This window comes from Nuphar pumila, chromosome 15 (assembly GCF_984573655.1).
Source record: "Nuphar pumila chromosome 15, dmNupPumi1.hap1.1, whole genome shotgun sequence".
Taxonomy (NCBI): domain Eukaryota; kingdom Viridiplantae; phylum Streptophyta; class Magnoliopsida; order Nymphaeales; family Nymphaeaceae; genus Nuphar; species Nuphar pumila.
The window spans coordinates 24,242,869-24,260,078 of NC_143263.1; the positions used below are offsets into that span (position 1 = coordinate 24,242,869).

The 17,210-nt window shown below is 36.9% G+C and overlaps 1 protein-coding gene across 2 annotated transcripts in view; it reads right to left on the reverse strand.

The window, feature by feature from the left end:
* Nucleotides 1–17,210, reverse strand: part of LOC149814833 (Thioredoxin superfamily protein) — a 56,515-nt gene that overhangs the window by 1,879 nt on the left and 37,426 nt on the right. For both annotated transcript variants that reach the window (XM_089989510.1, XM_089989509.1), the window contains 2 exons: nucleotides 1,051–1,124; nucleotides 329–399 (listed from right to left, as the gene is read on the reverse strand). In XM_089989510.1, the coding sequence (XP_089845636.1) occupies nucleotides 329–399; nucleotides 1,051–1,124 (145 nt within the window). The remainder of the gene's footprint in view (nucleotides 1–328; nucleotides 400–1,050; nucleotides 1,125–17,210) is intronic.

The following is a 17,210-nucleotide window of genomic DNA, read 5'->3' on the forward strand; positions in this document are numbered from 1 at the left end:
TGTGGGCATTGTCAGGGGTCTACAAAAGAAATTAAGGTACTTTTGGAAAGAATTAGCTACAACTTTACTCGTGACAGACAATCATGGCAAAATGTTTTTTTCATTCTGAGTTCATTATAAAGCACTTGTTTTACTAAAAAATAATTGTGTATAGCTGCACAGAAACATGTGCACCTCAAGACATGCTTCTCTTCAAATAAAATGGTCTAGGTAGCATTCCAATGTTTAGATAGAAATATTCTTTACATAATACAGTGAAACGTTGGTCACAGCTTCCAAGAAAACGTTTTTTTCCAAACAAACCAAGTTACACATGAGATGAGCTCACGTGATTGATAGATCAGCAAATGACTGACTAGCATGTCTACATCTTGATGACCACCCAGTACAAAATTCAACCTGCAAGTCCATGACACACAGAAGTTGAGAATCACGCATAGAAGCAATAGCTTTGTGCAGAAAAGTTCCAAAATATGGCATGCAAATAATAGGACAGTAACTAGAATAGCATTTTTTAAAGGATATTCTGGAGAGAACTTTGAAAATTTTATAGGCGGCAGAATAAAGGTATCAGGACTTTCTCAATCATTGAATAGCATCATCACTTTCCACATTTATCCTTATCAGATAGTGTTGCCCAATTTAAAGTTCTCCACCGGTCCTACTCATACTGTCAAATCAATATTATGCAACTTTGAGTTCCCTGTTTTGGATTTTATCAAATATTTATCTGTACCAATATTAATTGTTAACCATTCAAAGGTTGAAGGGTCAACACCAAGAATGTCATCCATATCAGAATACAAATTAGCAAAAGAACAGGAAGTAGAAACTCATAAAAGCTAGACCATCTTACTCAACCAAACACTTTGTCAATAAGTTAGAGAATGCTCATTCATTATCAGTACTGTCTACAATGATTGGTAACAAGGGAAATATGACACATGTACACAAGATAGAGAAAAATGGTAAAAAGTGACTCAAGATTTAGGTGCCCATGCTCAAACATAAACTATTGAAGGATGAATACTGATAAGGCAGAAGACAAACCAGCCAGAACCTTGAGGTGTTGGCTTCAGTTAGCACGGTTTCCAACTGCAACGGAGTCAAATGACTTGAATTACCTATCACAGTAGAAAGAAAGGGAATCAGAGTCTTTCATAGAAAAGATGTCTTACCTTATAAAGCAGAAATGTTTAATGACAATTTGAGTATAAAAGACAGAATCATTACTTTCAGTTGTCTTTTTTCTTTTTTCTTTTTTCTTTTCACTTGAAGAACTACCAAAGTATATTATTAGAAATGGCCGGTGTACACGAAATGGCACGGAAACCAAAATCTAAATGCCAAACCAAAAAGCATTTGGATACAAACAAGAACACATTAACACAAATACAGTACAAATATTGTGAATGAATGATTTCATTAATAATGAACATTAAAAATACAAAAAAAAAACATAAAGACCTCATTACAAAATACACTCAAACACTCAAACACTCAAAAACTTAAAAACTATCCATCACTCTCACCAAAATATAATATGCACACTCACCACGAAACAGTGTGGAAACCAAGATACTCCAAACCGAAATCCAAATGCCAAACCAAAAAGCATTTGGATACAAACAAGACACATTAAAACAAATACAATACAAATATTGTGAATGAATGATTTCATTAATAATGAACATTAAAAATACAAAAATAAAAATACATAAAAGACCTCGCTACAAAATACACTCAAAAACCTAAAAATTACCCCACTCTAACCAAAATACAACATGCACTCACAACATATTTATAGAGAAGAGTAGAGAAAGAGGGATTGAAGAGGAGAGAGCAAAGGCCCTACTAGCTGTTAGACTAGATCCAATGGCTAGTCAAGTCAACCTTGGTTGACTTAGATTTATATTATATAATACATATATACATAATATATCATTATATATAACAAGAATATTATATATATAATATATATACATATATATACGTATATAAACACATACATATATATGATATATTATATATAAGAATATATATATACAAAAAGTACATTAATCTTAACACACACACACACCTCAAACTTTCGGTGACTCATCGTAGGTTTGCAATTACAAGAGAAAAATCCCATTACATAAAATGTTTTTATTGTTTTCAACAAGTTCTTCTAAGTAGTTTCCTTGAAGGGTGCTCATAATCTTCAATCATATGCTCTATTATACAAATGGTCTTTAGGATCTTCAATATCATCAATACTTGTCAATACTTGAGAACTTGTAAATGGAGCTAACAAAACATTTCAACCACACACACACACACACACACACACACACACACACACACACACATATATATATATATATATATATATATATATATAAAAGAAGATTTCAAAATTAACTATATTAGTTATATATTACAAAGACAGGATGGCCAAACACACCAAAAGTACAATATATATATATATATATATATATATATATATATATATATATACACACACACACACACAGAGAAAATATCCAAAAAGATGAGTGTTAAGATAAAATATTTTTTAATAATAATTTTAAGCACAAAATTTTAAACATAATAAAAAAGTTTAAAAACAAATTTGAAAAATAAAAAACGTATATATTTAACATGTAGTCATACATAAATATAAACCTTTAAATATCACGAACAAGATCAAAAGAAAACAATTAAACAAGACAACTCACCAAGGAGTTAAATCCAAACAAAGGGAAAATAAAATATTCATGAAAAAGGGTTTTTCAAAAAGGTAGCCATTTTCATACAAATGCAAAGTGGAAATGAGGAAATTCAAAATCCCACATACAACAAATCAAGAGAAATGATAATGTGCAACAATGGCAAACTATATCAAACAACAAAGACGATACTTTAATGTCTCAAAGAGATGCAAAGGCTCAACCTGATCATAACAATTTAAATTTCAATAATAGTAACAATATCTATAAATACATTCAAAATATATTAACCTATGCAACCAAGGCATATTATAAGCATGTTAATGGACCACGTAATGATTTAAATAGAAGAACAATGAAAATGCCTACAAGGGCAATAAGAGAGTAATATCATAAAAGGAGAAATGATATTTACAAATCCCAACAATAGTTTGGTCACCACAAGTAATCATTTCATTAGACCTCTAACTCAAAACCTCAAAATTCAAGTGTATCAGGAGATCAAACACAAATGTCAAAAATAACCATATGAGTGACAATGCACCAGCTATGTCACAGGGATTCGGCCAGACAGGTTCCGCACCCCCGCATCAACGCGACACGGGTGTGGGTGCGGCACCCAGTGCGGTCAACCCGACCCTGGGTGCGGTCAACGCACCCAGGGTCATTTTGTTCCATTTTTGGATTTTTTTTTTTTAAATTTGCCCTATGAAATGGGATGCGAAATTTAAAAAACTTTGGGGGGGGGGGGGGGGGGGGCTGCCCCCCTATAACCCCCCGCCAGGGGCGGCCCCCCTTGGACCCCCGCCCGCTGACCGCGCAGCGGGACCCATGCTGAGGGGAACCCCCGGGCCCCCCTTTATATATATATATATATATATATATATATATATATATATATATATATATATATATATATATATATATATATATATATATATATTGCCACACCCCCGAACCCAAGGTTTTTGAAAGTGCCACACCCCCGCACCCGCACCCATGTGACATAGTGCACCAGCAATTTTGGCTACCTGACAATACAAATCAGCTACAACCACAAGAGGTGCACATCCCTCACCTCATAAATGATTGCAAAACTGCAAGTAAAATCAGCAACAACATGTGCACATAACTCACCACAACCATGGTTGTAAAACTGATAAACACAAATCTCTTATCCAACAAAAAAAGGTCACTCAAATGAGAGGTATGGGTGGAGAAACAAGCAAGATAACGAGAACTTGTAATAAAAACAAACCAATGTCACTAAGAAAACAAGATTTGAAATCAAGATAAGAACAATGAATTTTACAAACTTCCAATAATATATAGTAAACCATTATGGTTTCAACGAAGAATATGACCATCACAGATAAGCATAAATACAAACATCAACAATATAACAATGGTCAGACAAACAAATGAATAATACAACAGACTCACAGAATCAGAAGTCAATCAATTGTCAACCATATCCAATCATACATGCAAATAGTGCACACCTAGACTGACAAGATGACTTGAGATACACACAACTCACCTCAACGACTAACTCTAATTCAATAAAAGAAAATAAAGTGAACCAACTCATGAATCCAGATGTCAATCAACTATCAGTCAGACCCAAGACAAGTGTCAACCAAAGTTACCAATCGAGGAAGCGGGAGCGGGAAGTCATACGGGAAGCGGGAGCGGGAAGCAAGGCACTTTCAAAATTTTAGGAAGCAGGGAAGTGTGGGACCACTTAGAAGAAAATTCCGAACCGTCTTGGAAGCGAACCGAAAGCGACCTAGGAAGCGAATAGGAAGCGAGGGGGAAGCAAAAAAAATGAAAAAATGGGGAAGCGAGGGGGAAGCGTGTTTCCCATAAAAGGGAAGTGCGCTTCCCAAAAAAGGGGGATGCTTCAGAAGCGCATTTCGGGGAAGCGTGACGTTTCGCGCTTCCCCTTTTACCTAGGCACTTCCGGTAACTCTGGTGTCAACACAACACTCATAAACTTGGTAGTCTAGACTGATAAGATGACTTCAGGTGTTTATGCTTGCTCTAATTTTGAGCCTAAAAGAGAAATCAAAGCACATTCAAGCAATCACACAAGACAATATTAACGTGGTTCAATCTAGGGAGGATCTACAGTACACAATTTTGGGAGAGTTGTACCCAACCCACGATTTTCCCTGTAGGGCGTGGGTTGGGTCCTGTGTGAAAGTATCTCCAACAAGATACTAATATCAAGACCTTAATATTCTTGATATTGAACCCACCACGAAAGCACAACAAGAACACTTTAGAACACTTGTGCACAAAAAGCACAACCCACAAATAACTCACAAATGCACAAAGGCATAAAATAATGGAATCAATTTATTGAGAACTTGGGCTTTGACTCAAAGCCATGAAGAAATACAAAGGGGAGAACCCCTATTTATAACATCACTAAAGGGGGCCTTGGAGGGGCTCCACCCATAGTCGTTGGAGCCCCTCCAACGGTCACAAATGTGACCGTTGGAGAGGGCCCAACGACTATGTTGGTGGGCCCCCCAAGGTACCTTTTAGGTACAAATCCAAAAAAGAAATAAAAAGATCAAAAAGAAAAATAAAATAAAAAAAAAGAAACATAATTACAGTCACATCCGAAAAGTGAATGTGCGCAAAAATAGGGAAAAGACTAAACTACCCTTATGACAAAATAAATAGAAATATATATTTTATATATATATATTTGAGTAGATACATATACATATATATTAATATATGTATATGTATTACCATATATATATATAATATATATATTACATAATATGATTAATGTACATAATTTAACACCCCCCCTCAAACTTAGGGCAGGATGACCGAGAGTTTGCTAAGAAGGAAGTTGAAGCGCGGAGCACACAAGGCTTTAGTGAAGAAGTCTGCCAACTGATACTCGGACGTGACATATGGAAGGTCAATGATTCCTTGGAGATACGCCTCCCGAACATAGTGACAGTCCATCTCGATATGTTTAGTCCGCTCATGAAAAGTGTGATTTTTAGCAATATAAATCGCACTTTTGTTGTCACAGCAAAGCTTGGTAGGCCCTTCAATTTTGATTCCCATATCTTCCAGCAACTGATGAATCCAAACAATTTCCATGGTAGTAGTTGCCATGGCACGATATTCAGCTTCAGTTGATGATAGAGATACCTTTTGCTGCTTCTTGCATCTCCATGAGATCAATGAGTCTCCTAAGAAAACACAAAAACCAGTGGTGGAGTGACGGTTATTTGGGTCACCTCCCCAATCAGAGTCAGTATAAGCAATTAATTTTAACTCAGAACAGGAAGACAAAAAAACTCCCTTATTAATAGTGTGCTTTAGGTATCTCACGACACGCAAGATAGCACCCATGTGAACAGAAGTTGGTGCATGCTGAAATTGGATTGCCGTATGCACCGCATGTGAGATATCGGGTCTGGTGATACTTAGATACATCAACGAGCCTACTAGTTGCCTGTAGGGAGTAGGATCGGAGAGAGGAACACCATCATCAATCTTCATTTTTGCTCCTACTATAGCAGGAGTTTCACAAACTTTATCATCTGTAATACCTGACCTGTCAATAATCTCAGATGCAAGCTTAGTTTGAGACAAAAAGTACCCTCTATGAGAGTATGCAACCTCAATACCCAGAAAATAAGTTAAGAAACCCAAATCAGACATTTCAAACTTATCCTTTAATATGGACTTTATGCTTTTAATCCCTTTAGAATCACTCTCAGTAATAAGCATGTCATCCACATATAGCAACAGAATAACAATCCCTGCATTAGACTTTCTAACAAACAAAGCAGTATCAGTAAAGCATGATGAAAAACCATTATCTAACATTACAGAGTTAAACCTATCATACCAAGCTTTGGGAGCTTGTTTTAAACCATACAGTGCTTTCCGAAGACGAAGCACTTTCCCTTTAGGATACTCCATTCCAGGAGGAACATCCATATATACTTCTTCGTTTAGATCTCCGTTTAAAAACGCATTCTTAACATCCATCTGATAGATGTTCCATTTGTTTATTGAAGCAACAGTTATAAGACATCGGACGGTGACCATCCGAGCAACGGGGGCAAAAGTCTCCTCATAATCAATCCCATATTTTTGACCATACCCTTTTGCAACTAAGCGGGCCTTATATCTCTCAAGAGACCCATCACACTTAGTTTTGACTTTAAACACCCATCTACACCCTATTGCTTTCTTATCTTTAGGAAGGTCTTGAAACTCCCAGGTTCTTGCTTTCTTTAGGGCTTCAAGTTCATTGTTCATAGCAACTATCCATTCTGGGTATTTACGTGCTTCCTCAAAATCCCTAGGTTCTATGTACGAGTGAATGGCGCTTAGACAGGCTCTATATTTTGGTGAAAAAGACTCATATGAGATGAACCTAGAAGGGGGTTTTCTTGATCTTTCGGTCCTACGAAGATTTCCTTCACTTGAAGGGGTAGACTCACTATCATATCTTTCGAGAGCACTTCTAAAAGTACTCCTATCTCTATGAGAGTAGGTTATAGGATCTCTATGTGGTTCTTCATTAATGGATTGATCAGTATGAGATTCAACATTTAGATTTGTTTCATCATCGCTAGTATCATCATCTTCAGTTAACAAATCAAACAGAAAAGAATAATCTATATTCTCATCATTAGTTTCAAGTTTTTCGAAACCACTAACATTTTCCAAGAAGCTTACATTTCTGGAAACATAAAGTTTATCACTCTTAACATCATAACAGCGAAAACCTTTATGAGTTTCAGAGTAACCAAGAAAGGCACAAGGAATGGCCTTAGGGGAGAGTTTGTCATTTTTATCAGTAAGGACAAAACATTTACATCCAAAAACCCTTAACCTGCTATAATCAGGTTCTTTTTCGTATAATTTTTCAAACGGGGAAATCTTGTTCAAGTTTTTAGATGGAAGTCTATTTATGAGATAGACAGAGGTAAGAGCAGCCTCCGCCCAGAGTTTTTTCGGTATATTTTGAGAAATGAGCAAGGTTCGTGTGGTTTCAATAATATGCCTATGTTTCCGTTCAGCCAACCCATTTTGTTGGGGGGTTTTGGGACAAGATTTTTGATGAAGAATTCCATAGTTTTCAAGATAGCTTTTAAATTCATTGGAAAGTTATTCGCCACCTGAATCAGTTCTAAAAATTTTCAAATTTCCATTGAATTGATTTAAAACCATCATATGAAATGTTTTGAAAGTTGAAAAAACTTCATATTTATGTTTAAGAAAATATATCCAACTAAACCTAGTGAAATCATCCACAAAGATAACATAGTACGAAAAACCTCCCTTGGATATCACCGGAGCTGGACCCCATACATCGGAGTGAACGATTTCAAAAGGTTTTGTTGTAAACATGGATCTTTGAGGAAAAGGAAGACTTCTCATTTTTCCAAGAATACATTCATTACAAACAAAATTTTCATTACAAAGATTCTTAACAAAAGGCAAATAAGAGATTTTAACAATGTTGGGATGACCCAATCTCTTATGCCATACATGAATATCTTTGTTTTGAGCAACATTACAAAATTGATTCTTGGGAATTTTAAGAAAATCAACATAGTAGAGGTCTCCTCTCCTAGAGCCTTCCCCAATCAATTTCCCGGACTGGCGATCCTGTATCCAACATTTATTAGAAGAGAACTTTATATCGCAACCATAGTCCGAGAGTTGAGAAACGGAAAGTAAATTTAAGTTTAGTTTTGGAATAAAACGAATTTTTGGGATAAAAAAATCTTGTTTTTCAAAATTACCCATTCCTTTAATTTCAAGAGGGGTTCCATCCGCGGTTGAGACAAAAGATGGAAGGCGATTTTCAGAATAATTAGAGAGAAAACAATGACTTGGAGTCATATGAAACGAAGCACCAGAATCAAGTAGCCAAGATGTCTTACCAAGAGAGGAAGAAGATGACATGGCGGCTCCAGAAGTGCCTCCTTTGAGAAGAGGTTGAAGAGCATCCATAATTTGATGAAGCGAAAGAGGTTCATTCGATGTTGAAGGTCGTTCCTCCGATTGGGATGCTAAAGCCGCGGCGAGGAATTTCTTCCATTTAGGACAATTTGGTTTGATATGTCCCGGTTCTTTACAAAAATGGCAAGTTAATTTGCTATAATCTCTCTTGCCATATCGATCATTTTGCCCTTGATTTTTGAAATGGGGCGGTTTGTAGGTCTTCAAATTATTACCGGGTCTTGACACGGCATTGACCACTTCATAGTCATTTTGAAAAGGTGTAGCAAGAATGCTTGGGTTATTTTTACTAATCCCCATACGTGTTTCCTCACCACTTAGCTTGGTGATGACATCTTCAATAGATGGGGAGGTAAAAGCCGATAGAAGGGAGGACCGAATTTGCTCAAATTCGGGTCTAAGACCATTTAAGAAGTTGAAGAAACGATCTTCCTCAAGTTGTTTGTGCCTTAACTCAATAGCTTCTCCACTCCATTTTGGTTCGAGCATGGCAAGCTCGTCCCAAATAGATGATAATTCGGCAAAATATTCCCGAATAGATAAATCATTTTGTTGAAGAGTCAAGGCTTTCTTTTGGAGGTAGTATTTGTGAGACAAGTCCCTTGACGTATACATTTTTTCAAGGTATAACCAAGCTTCGAAGGCCCTTTTAAATTTGATGATGTTGGCATTGATCTTGGTTTCAACGAACGAAAAAATCCAGGACAAAATTTTGAAGTTCTTCATTTCCCACTCATCATGCCTTTTGGAATATTCTTCTAAGGCCTTTTGTCTATCTTCTCCTTCAAGAATTTTGATTTCCCCTTTCTCTATAATAGAAAGCTTGGGTTCGGGTTCCGATATGGATCCTTGAACATAACCCCAAAGACCTTTCCCTTTGATGTGGGCTTCCATGTTGCCGGCCCAAACATGGTAGTTTGAACCACTAAGTTTAAAACCAAGAGAGAAGTGGGAGTCTTTTTCACCCATTATGGAGAAGAGAAGATGAAAAATAAAGCGTACCTTAACGGATTTTCAACCTTTTCTTGACAAAAGTTGCTTCTAAAATATTGCCCGGAGCAAATGCTTTACTCAAAAACTTCACTAGCTTGAGGGCACGATTTTCGAGGTGCTTCACAAGAGGCGAAATGCACGATCTTCTTTCTTCCAACGAGGCTCTGATACCATGTGAAAGTATCTCCAACAAGATACTAATATCAAGACCTTAATATTCTTGATATTGAACCCACCACGAAAGCACAATAAGAACACTTTAGAACACTTGTGCACAAAAAGCACAACCCACAAATAACTCACAAATGCACAAAGGCATAAAATAATGGAATCAATTTATTGAGAACTTGGGCTTTGACTCAAAGCCATGAAGAAATACAAAGGGGAGAACCCCTATTTATAACATCACAAAATGGGGCCTTGGAGGGGCTCCACCCATAGTCGTTGGAGCCCCTCCAACGGTCACAAATGTGACCGTTGGAGAGGGCCCAACGACTATGTTGGTGGGCCCCCCAAGGTACCTTTTAGGTACAAATCCAAAAAAGAAATAAAAAGATCAAAAAGAAAAATAAAATAAAAAAAAAGAAACATAATTACAGTCACATCCGAAAAGTGAATGTGCGCAAAAATAAGGAAAAGACTAAACTACCCTTATGACAAAATAAATAGAAATATATATTTTATATATATATATATATTTGAGTAGATACATATACATATATATTAATATATGTATATGTATTACCATATATATATATAATATATATATTACATAATATGATTAATGTACATAATTTAACACCCCCCCTCAGACTTAGGGCAGGATGACCGAGAGTTTGCTAAGAAGGAAGTTGAAGCGCGGAGCACACAAGGCTTTAGTGAAGAAGTCTGCCAACTGATACTCGGACGTGACATATGGAAGGTCAATGATTCCTTGGAGATACGCCTCCCGAACATAGTGACAGTCCATCTCGATATGTTTAGTCCGCTCATGAAAAGTGTGATTTTTAGCAATATAAATCGCACTTTTGTTGTCACAGCAAAGCTTGGTAGGCCCTTCAATTTTGAATCCCATATCTTCCAGCAACTGATGAATCCAAACAATTTCCATGGTAGTAGTTGCCATGGCACGATATTCAGCTTCAGTTGATGATAGAGATACCTTTTGTTGCTTCTTGCATCTCCATGAGATCAATGAGTCTCCTAAGAAAACACAAAAACCAGTGGTGGAGTGACGGTTATTTGGGTCACCTCCCCAATCAGAGTCAGTATAAGCAATTAATTTTAACTCAGAACAGGAAGACAAAAAAACTCCCTTATTAATAGTGTGCTTTAGGTATCTCACGACACGCAAGATAGCACCCATGTGAACAGAAGTTGGTGCATGCTGAAATTGGCTTGCCGTATGCACCGCATGTGAGATATCGGGTCTGGTGATACTTAGATACATCAACGAGCCTACTAGTTGCCTGTAGGGAGTAGGATCGGAGAGAGGAACACCATCATCAATCTTCATTTTTGCTCCTACTATAGCAGGAGTTTCACAAACTTTATCATCTGTAATACCTGACCTGTCAATAATCTCAGATGCAAGCTTAGTTTGAGACAAAAAGTACCCTCTATGAGAGTATGCAACCTCAATACCCAGAAAATAAGTTAAGAAACCCAAATCAGACATTTCAAACTTATCCTTTAATATGGACTTTATGCTTTTAATCCCTTTAGAATCACTCTCAGTAATAAGCATGTCATCCACATATAGCAACAGAATAACAATCCCTGCATTAGACTTTCTAACAAACAAAGCAGTATCAGTAAAGCATGATGAAAAACCATTATCTAACATTACAGAGTTAAACCTATCATACCAAGCTTTGGGAGCTTGTTTTAAACCATACAGTGCTTTCCGAAGACGAAGCACTTTCCCTTTAGGATACTCCATTCCAGGAGGAACATCCATATATACTTCTTCGTTTAGATCTCCGTTTAAAAACGCATTCTTAACATCCATCTGATAGATGTTCCATTTGTTTATTGAAGCAACAGTTATAAGACATCGGACGGTGACCATCCGAGCAACGGGGGCAAAAGTCTCCTCATAATCAATCCCATATTTTTGACCATACCCTTTTGCAACTAAGCGGGCCTTATATCTCTCAAGAGACCCATCACACTTAGTTTTGACTTTAAACACCCATCTACACCCTATTGCTTTCTTATCTTTAGGAAGGTCTTGAAACTCCCAGGTTCTTGCTTTCTTTAGGGCTTCAAGTTCATTGTTCATAGCAACTATCCATTCTGGGTATTTACGTGCTTCCTCAAAATCCCTAGGTTCTATGTACGAGTGAATGGCGCTTAGACAGGCTCTATATTTTGGTGAAAAAGACTCATATGAGATGAACCTAGAAGGGGGTTTTCTTGATCTTTCGGTCCTACGAAGATTTCCTTCACTTGAAGGGGTAGACTCACTATCATATCTTTCGAGAGCACTTCTAAAAGTACTCCTATCTCTATGAGAGTAGGTTATAGGATCTCTATGTGGTTCTTCATTAATGGATTGATCAGTATGAGATTCAACATTTAGATTTGTTTCATCATCGCTAGTATCATCATCTTCAGTTAACAAATCAAACAGAAAAGAATAATCTATATTCTCATCATTAGTTTCAAGTTTTTCGAAACCACTAACATTTTCCAAGAAGCTTACATTTCTGGAAACATAAAGTTTATCACTCTTAACATCATAACAGCGAAAACCTTTATGAGTTTCAGAGTAACCAAGAAAGGCACAAGGAATGGCCTTAGGGGAGAGTTTGTCATTTTTATCAGTAAGGACAAAACATTTACATCCAAAAACCCTTAACCTGCTATAATCAGGTTCTTTTTCGTATAATTTTTCAAACGGGGAAATCTTGTTCAAGTTTTTAGATGGAAGTCTATTTATGAGATAGACAGAGGTAAGAGCAGCCTCCGCCCAGAGTTTTTTCGGTATATTTTGAGAAATGAGCAAGGTTCGTGTGGTTTCAATAATATGCCTATGTTTCCGTTCAGCCAACCCATTTTGTTGGGGGGTTTTGGGACAAGATTTTTGATGAAGAATTCCATAGTTTTCAAGATAGCTTTTAAATTCATTGGAAAGTTATTCGCCACCTGAATCAGTTCTAAAAATTTTCAAATTTCCATTGAATTGATTTAAAACCATCATATGAAATGTTTTGAAAGTTGAAAAAACTTCATATTTATGTTTAAGAAAATATATCCAACTAAACCTAGTGAAATCATCCACAAAGATAACATAGTACGAAAAACCTCCCTTGGATATCACCGGAGCTGGACCCCATACATCGGAGTGAACGATTTCAAAAGGTTTTGTTGTAAACATGGATCTTTGAGGAAAAGGAAGACTTCTCATTTTTCCAAGAATACATTCATTACAAACAAAATTTTCATTACAAAGATTCTTAACAAAAGGCAAATAAGAGATTTTAACAATGTTGGGATGACCCAATCTCTTATGCCATACATGAATATCTTTGTTTTGAGCAACATTACAAAATTGATTCTTGGGAATTTTAAGAAAATCAACATAGTAGAGGTCTCCTCTCCTAGAGCCTTCCCCAATCAATTTCCCGGACTGGCGATCCTGTATCCAACATTTATTAGAAGAGAACTTTATATCGCAACCATAGTCCGAGAGTTGAGAAACGGAAAGTAAATTTAAGTTTAGTTTTGGAATAAAACGAATTTTTGGGATAAAAAAATCTTGTTTTTCAAAATTACCCATTCCTTTAATTTCAAGAGGGGTTCCATCCGCGGTTGAGACAAAAGATGGAAGGCGATTTTCAGAATAATTAGAGAGAAAACAATGACTTGGAGTCATATGAAACGAAGCACCAGAATCAAGTAGCCAAGATGTCTTACCAAGAGAGGAAGAAGATGACATGGCGGCTCCAGAAGTGCCTCCTTTGAGAAGAGGTTGAAGAGCATCCATAATTTGATGAAGCGAAAGAGGTTCATTCGATGTTGAAGGTCGTTCCTCCGATTGGGATGCTAAAGCCGCGGCGAGGAATTTCTTCCATTTAGGACAATTTGGTTTGATATGTCCCGGTTCTTTACAAAAATGGCAAGTTAATTTGCTATAATCTCTCTTGCCATATCGATCATTTTGCCCTTGATTTTTGAAATGGGGCGGTTTGTAGGTCTTCAAATTATTACCGGGTCTTGACACGGCATTGACCACTTCATAGTCATTTTGAAAAGGTGTAGCAAGAATGCTTGGGTTATTTTTACTAATCCCCATACGTGTTTCCTCACCACTTAGCTTGGTGATGACATCTTCAATAGATGGGGAGGTAAAAGCCGATAGAAGGGAGGACCGAATTTGCTCAAATTCGGGTCTAAGACCATTTAAGAAGTTGAAGAAACGATCTTCCTCAAGTTGTTTGTGCCTTAACTCAATAGCTTCTCCACTCCATTTTGGTTCGAGCATGGCAAGCTCGTCCCAAATAGATGATAATTCGGCAAAATATTCCCGAATAGATAAATCATTTTGTTGAAGAGTCAAGGCTTTCTTTTGGAGGTAGTATTTGTGAGACAAGTCCCTTGACGTATACATTTTTTCAAGGTATAACCAAGCTTCGAAGGCCCTTTTAAATTTGATGATGTTGGCATTGATCTTGGTTTCAACGAACGAAAAAATCCAGGACAAAATTTTGAAGTTCTTCATTTCCCACTCATCATGCCTTTTGGAATATTCTTCTAAGGCCTTTTGTCTATCTTCTCCTTCAAGAATTTTGATTTCCCCTTTCTCTATAATAGAAAGCTTGGGTTCGGGTTCCGATATGGATCCTTGAACATAACCCCAAAGACCTTTCCCTTTGATGTGGGCTTCCATGTTGCCGGCCCAAACATGGTAGTTTGAACCACTAAGTTTAAAACCAAGAGAGAAGTGGGAGTCTTTTTCACCCATTATGGAGAAGAGAAGATGAAAAATAAAGCGTACCTTAACGGATTTTCAACCTTTTCTTGACAAAAGTTGCTTCTAAAATATTGCCCGGAGCAAATGCTTTACTCAAAAACTTCACTAGCTTGAGGGCACGATTTTCGAGGTGCTTCACAAGAGGCGAAATGCACGATCTTCTTTCTTCCAACGAGGCTCTGATACCATGTGAAAGTATCTCCAACAAGATACTAATATCAAGACCTTAATATTCTTGATATTGAACCCACCACGAAAGCACAATAAGAACACTTTAGAACACTTGTGCACAAAAAGCACAACCCACAAATAACTCACAAATGCACAAAGGCATAAAATAATGGAATCAATTTATTGAGAACTTGGGCTTTGACTCAAAGCCATGAAGAAATACAAAGGGGAGAACCCCTATTTATAACATCACAAAATGGGGCCTTGGAGGGGCTCCACCCATAGTCGTTGGAGCCCCTCCAACGGTCACAAATGTGACCGTTGGAGAGGGCCCAACGACTATGTTGGTGGGCCCCCCAAGGTACCTTTTAGGTACAAATCCAAAAAAGAAATAAAAAGATCAAAAAGAAAAATAAAATAAAAAAAAAGAAACATAATTACAGTCACATCCGAAAAGTGAATGTGCGCAAAAATAGGGAAAAGACTAAACTACCCTTATGACAAAATAAATAGAAATATATATTATATATATATATATATTTGAGTAGATACATATACATATATATTAATATATGTATATGTATTACCATATATATATATAAAATATATATATTACATAATATGATTAATGTACATAATTTAACATCCTGCACTACTCCAAGTCAAGTCCAACCCTAACCCAAACCTTTTTTTATATCGGTGAAAGGCAAGGAAGAAGAAGAAATAGGAAGAGGAGGAAGAAGAAATAGGAAGAGGAGGAGAAGGAAGCAGAAGAAAATAAAAAGAAAAAAGGAGAAGAAGACGAAAGAGAGAGAGAGAGCATACCATACCCAGAACCTTAATCTTCTTCTTCATCCAATATGCCTAAGAGAGAGAGGTGGTGGGGCTAGGTCCTCACTTGGCCCTCCTTCGTCATCTTCTCGTTCTACTTCATAGAGAGAGAAAGAGAGTAGGGAAAGGGGTTATGAAATACCCCTTCACCTTTTATATTAAAATTTTCATTTCCCCCTTCCCTTTTTTTTAAACATTACATTTACAGACTTTTTTTTAATTTTAATTTTTAATATAAACCTTAATATGGATCCACATATGATCCAGACCAGAGTTACCGAAAGTGCCTAGGTAAGTGGGGAAGCGTGAAACATCGCGCTTTCAAAATGCACGAGGAAGCACCATTTTTATTGGGAAGCGTGCTTCCCTTTTATGGGAAGCGCGCTTCTCCCTCGCTTCCCCCATTTTTTCAAATTTTTTGTATTTTTTATTTTTTTAAAATTTTTTTCGCTTCCCCTCGCTGCCGGTTCGCTTCCTAGACGATTCCCGATTCGCTCCTAAGTGGTCCCACGCTTCCCGCTTCCTAAAATTTTGAAAGTGCCTCGCTTCCCGCTCCCGTTCTCGCTTCCTCAATTGGCAACCATGATCCAGACCCAAACTCTCTCTCTCTCTCGATATATATATATATATATATATATATATATATATATATATATATAGAGAGAGAGAGAGAGAGAGAGAGAGAGTTGTGTCCCCGTACCCTCATTTTTTTAAATTTTCGTGTTGTACCCTCCATACCCATACCCAGGTGACAGATCTCCACAGACTCATCTGGTTTATATTCCTATTGGCATAACAGGATGCAGGCTTTATCTAGATCCTAGGATTGGTTAAGTTTTGCATCCACAACTCATTTACTCCTTTGGTAGCCATATATCATATCATTACATACTTTTGAGGTAGTCTAGGACTCTTTCATATCTTTGACTTCAGAAACACAGTTAACAACCATTAGGCAGATGTCACTATTTCCAGATGCAGTGTAATTCTGAATTGTCTAATCCGCAGAACCGCATGTTAACCTGTATAGGTTTTTTCTAAAAAGTGCACCTAGTGATTCCTTCCGAAGAGAAGGAAGCGCACCCAGAAAACAGTAATAGGTTGTCATATTACCTAGTTGACCCATCACATTCACTCATACAGCTCCAAAAAGAAAGTTACATCCCCTCATAGAAACTTGACTTATTGATGAAGTTTCAAGAAGCTTCACATTTTTTGTGTCCCTTCAGATTCAATGATCATCATTTATTCATGAGTTCTTATGAAGTCAGAAGGTGGCACACTACTTATCTATAGTGGTGGGTGGGTTCAGATCAAGGTTGCCACACTAGGAAGCGAAAGCGGGAAACGATATGGGAAGCGTAAGCGAGAAGCGTTGCATTTTAAAATATATAGGAAGCGGGAAGCGAGGAATAAAAAACAAAGAAATATAAGAATTGAATGAGAATCAAAATCAAACACAAATAAAAACTAAAATAAAAGTGACTAATATTAAATTTCATGGC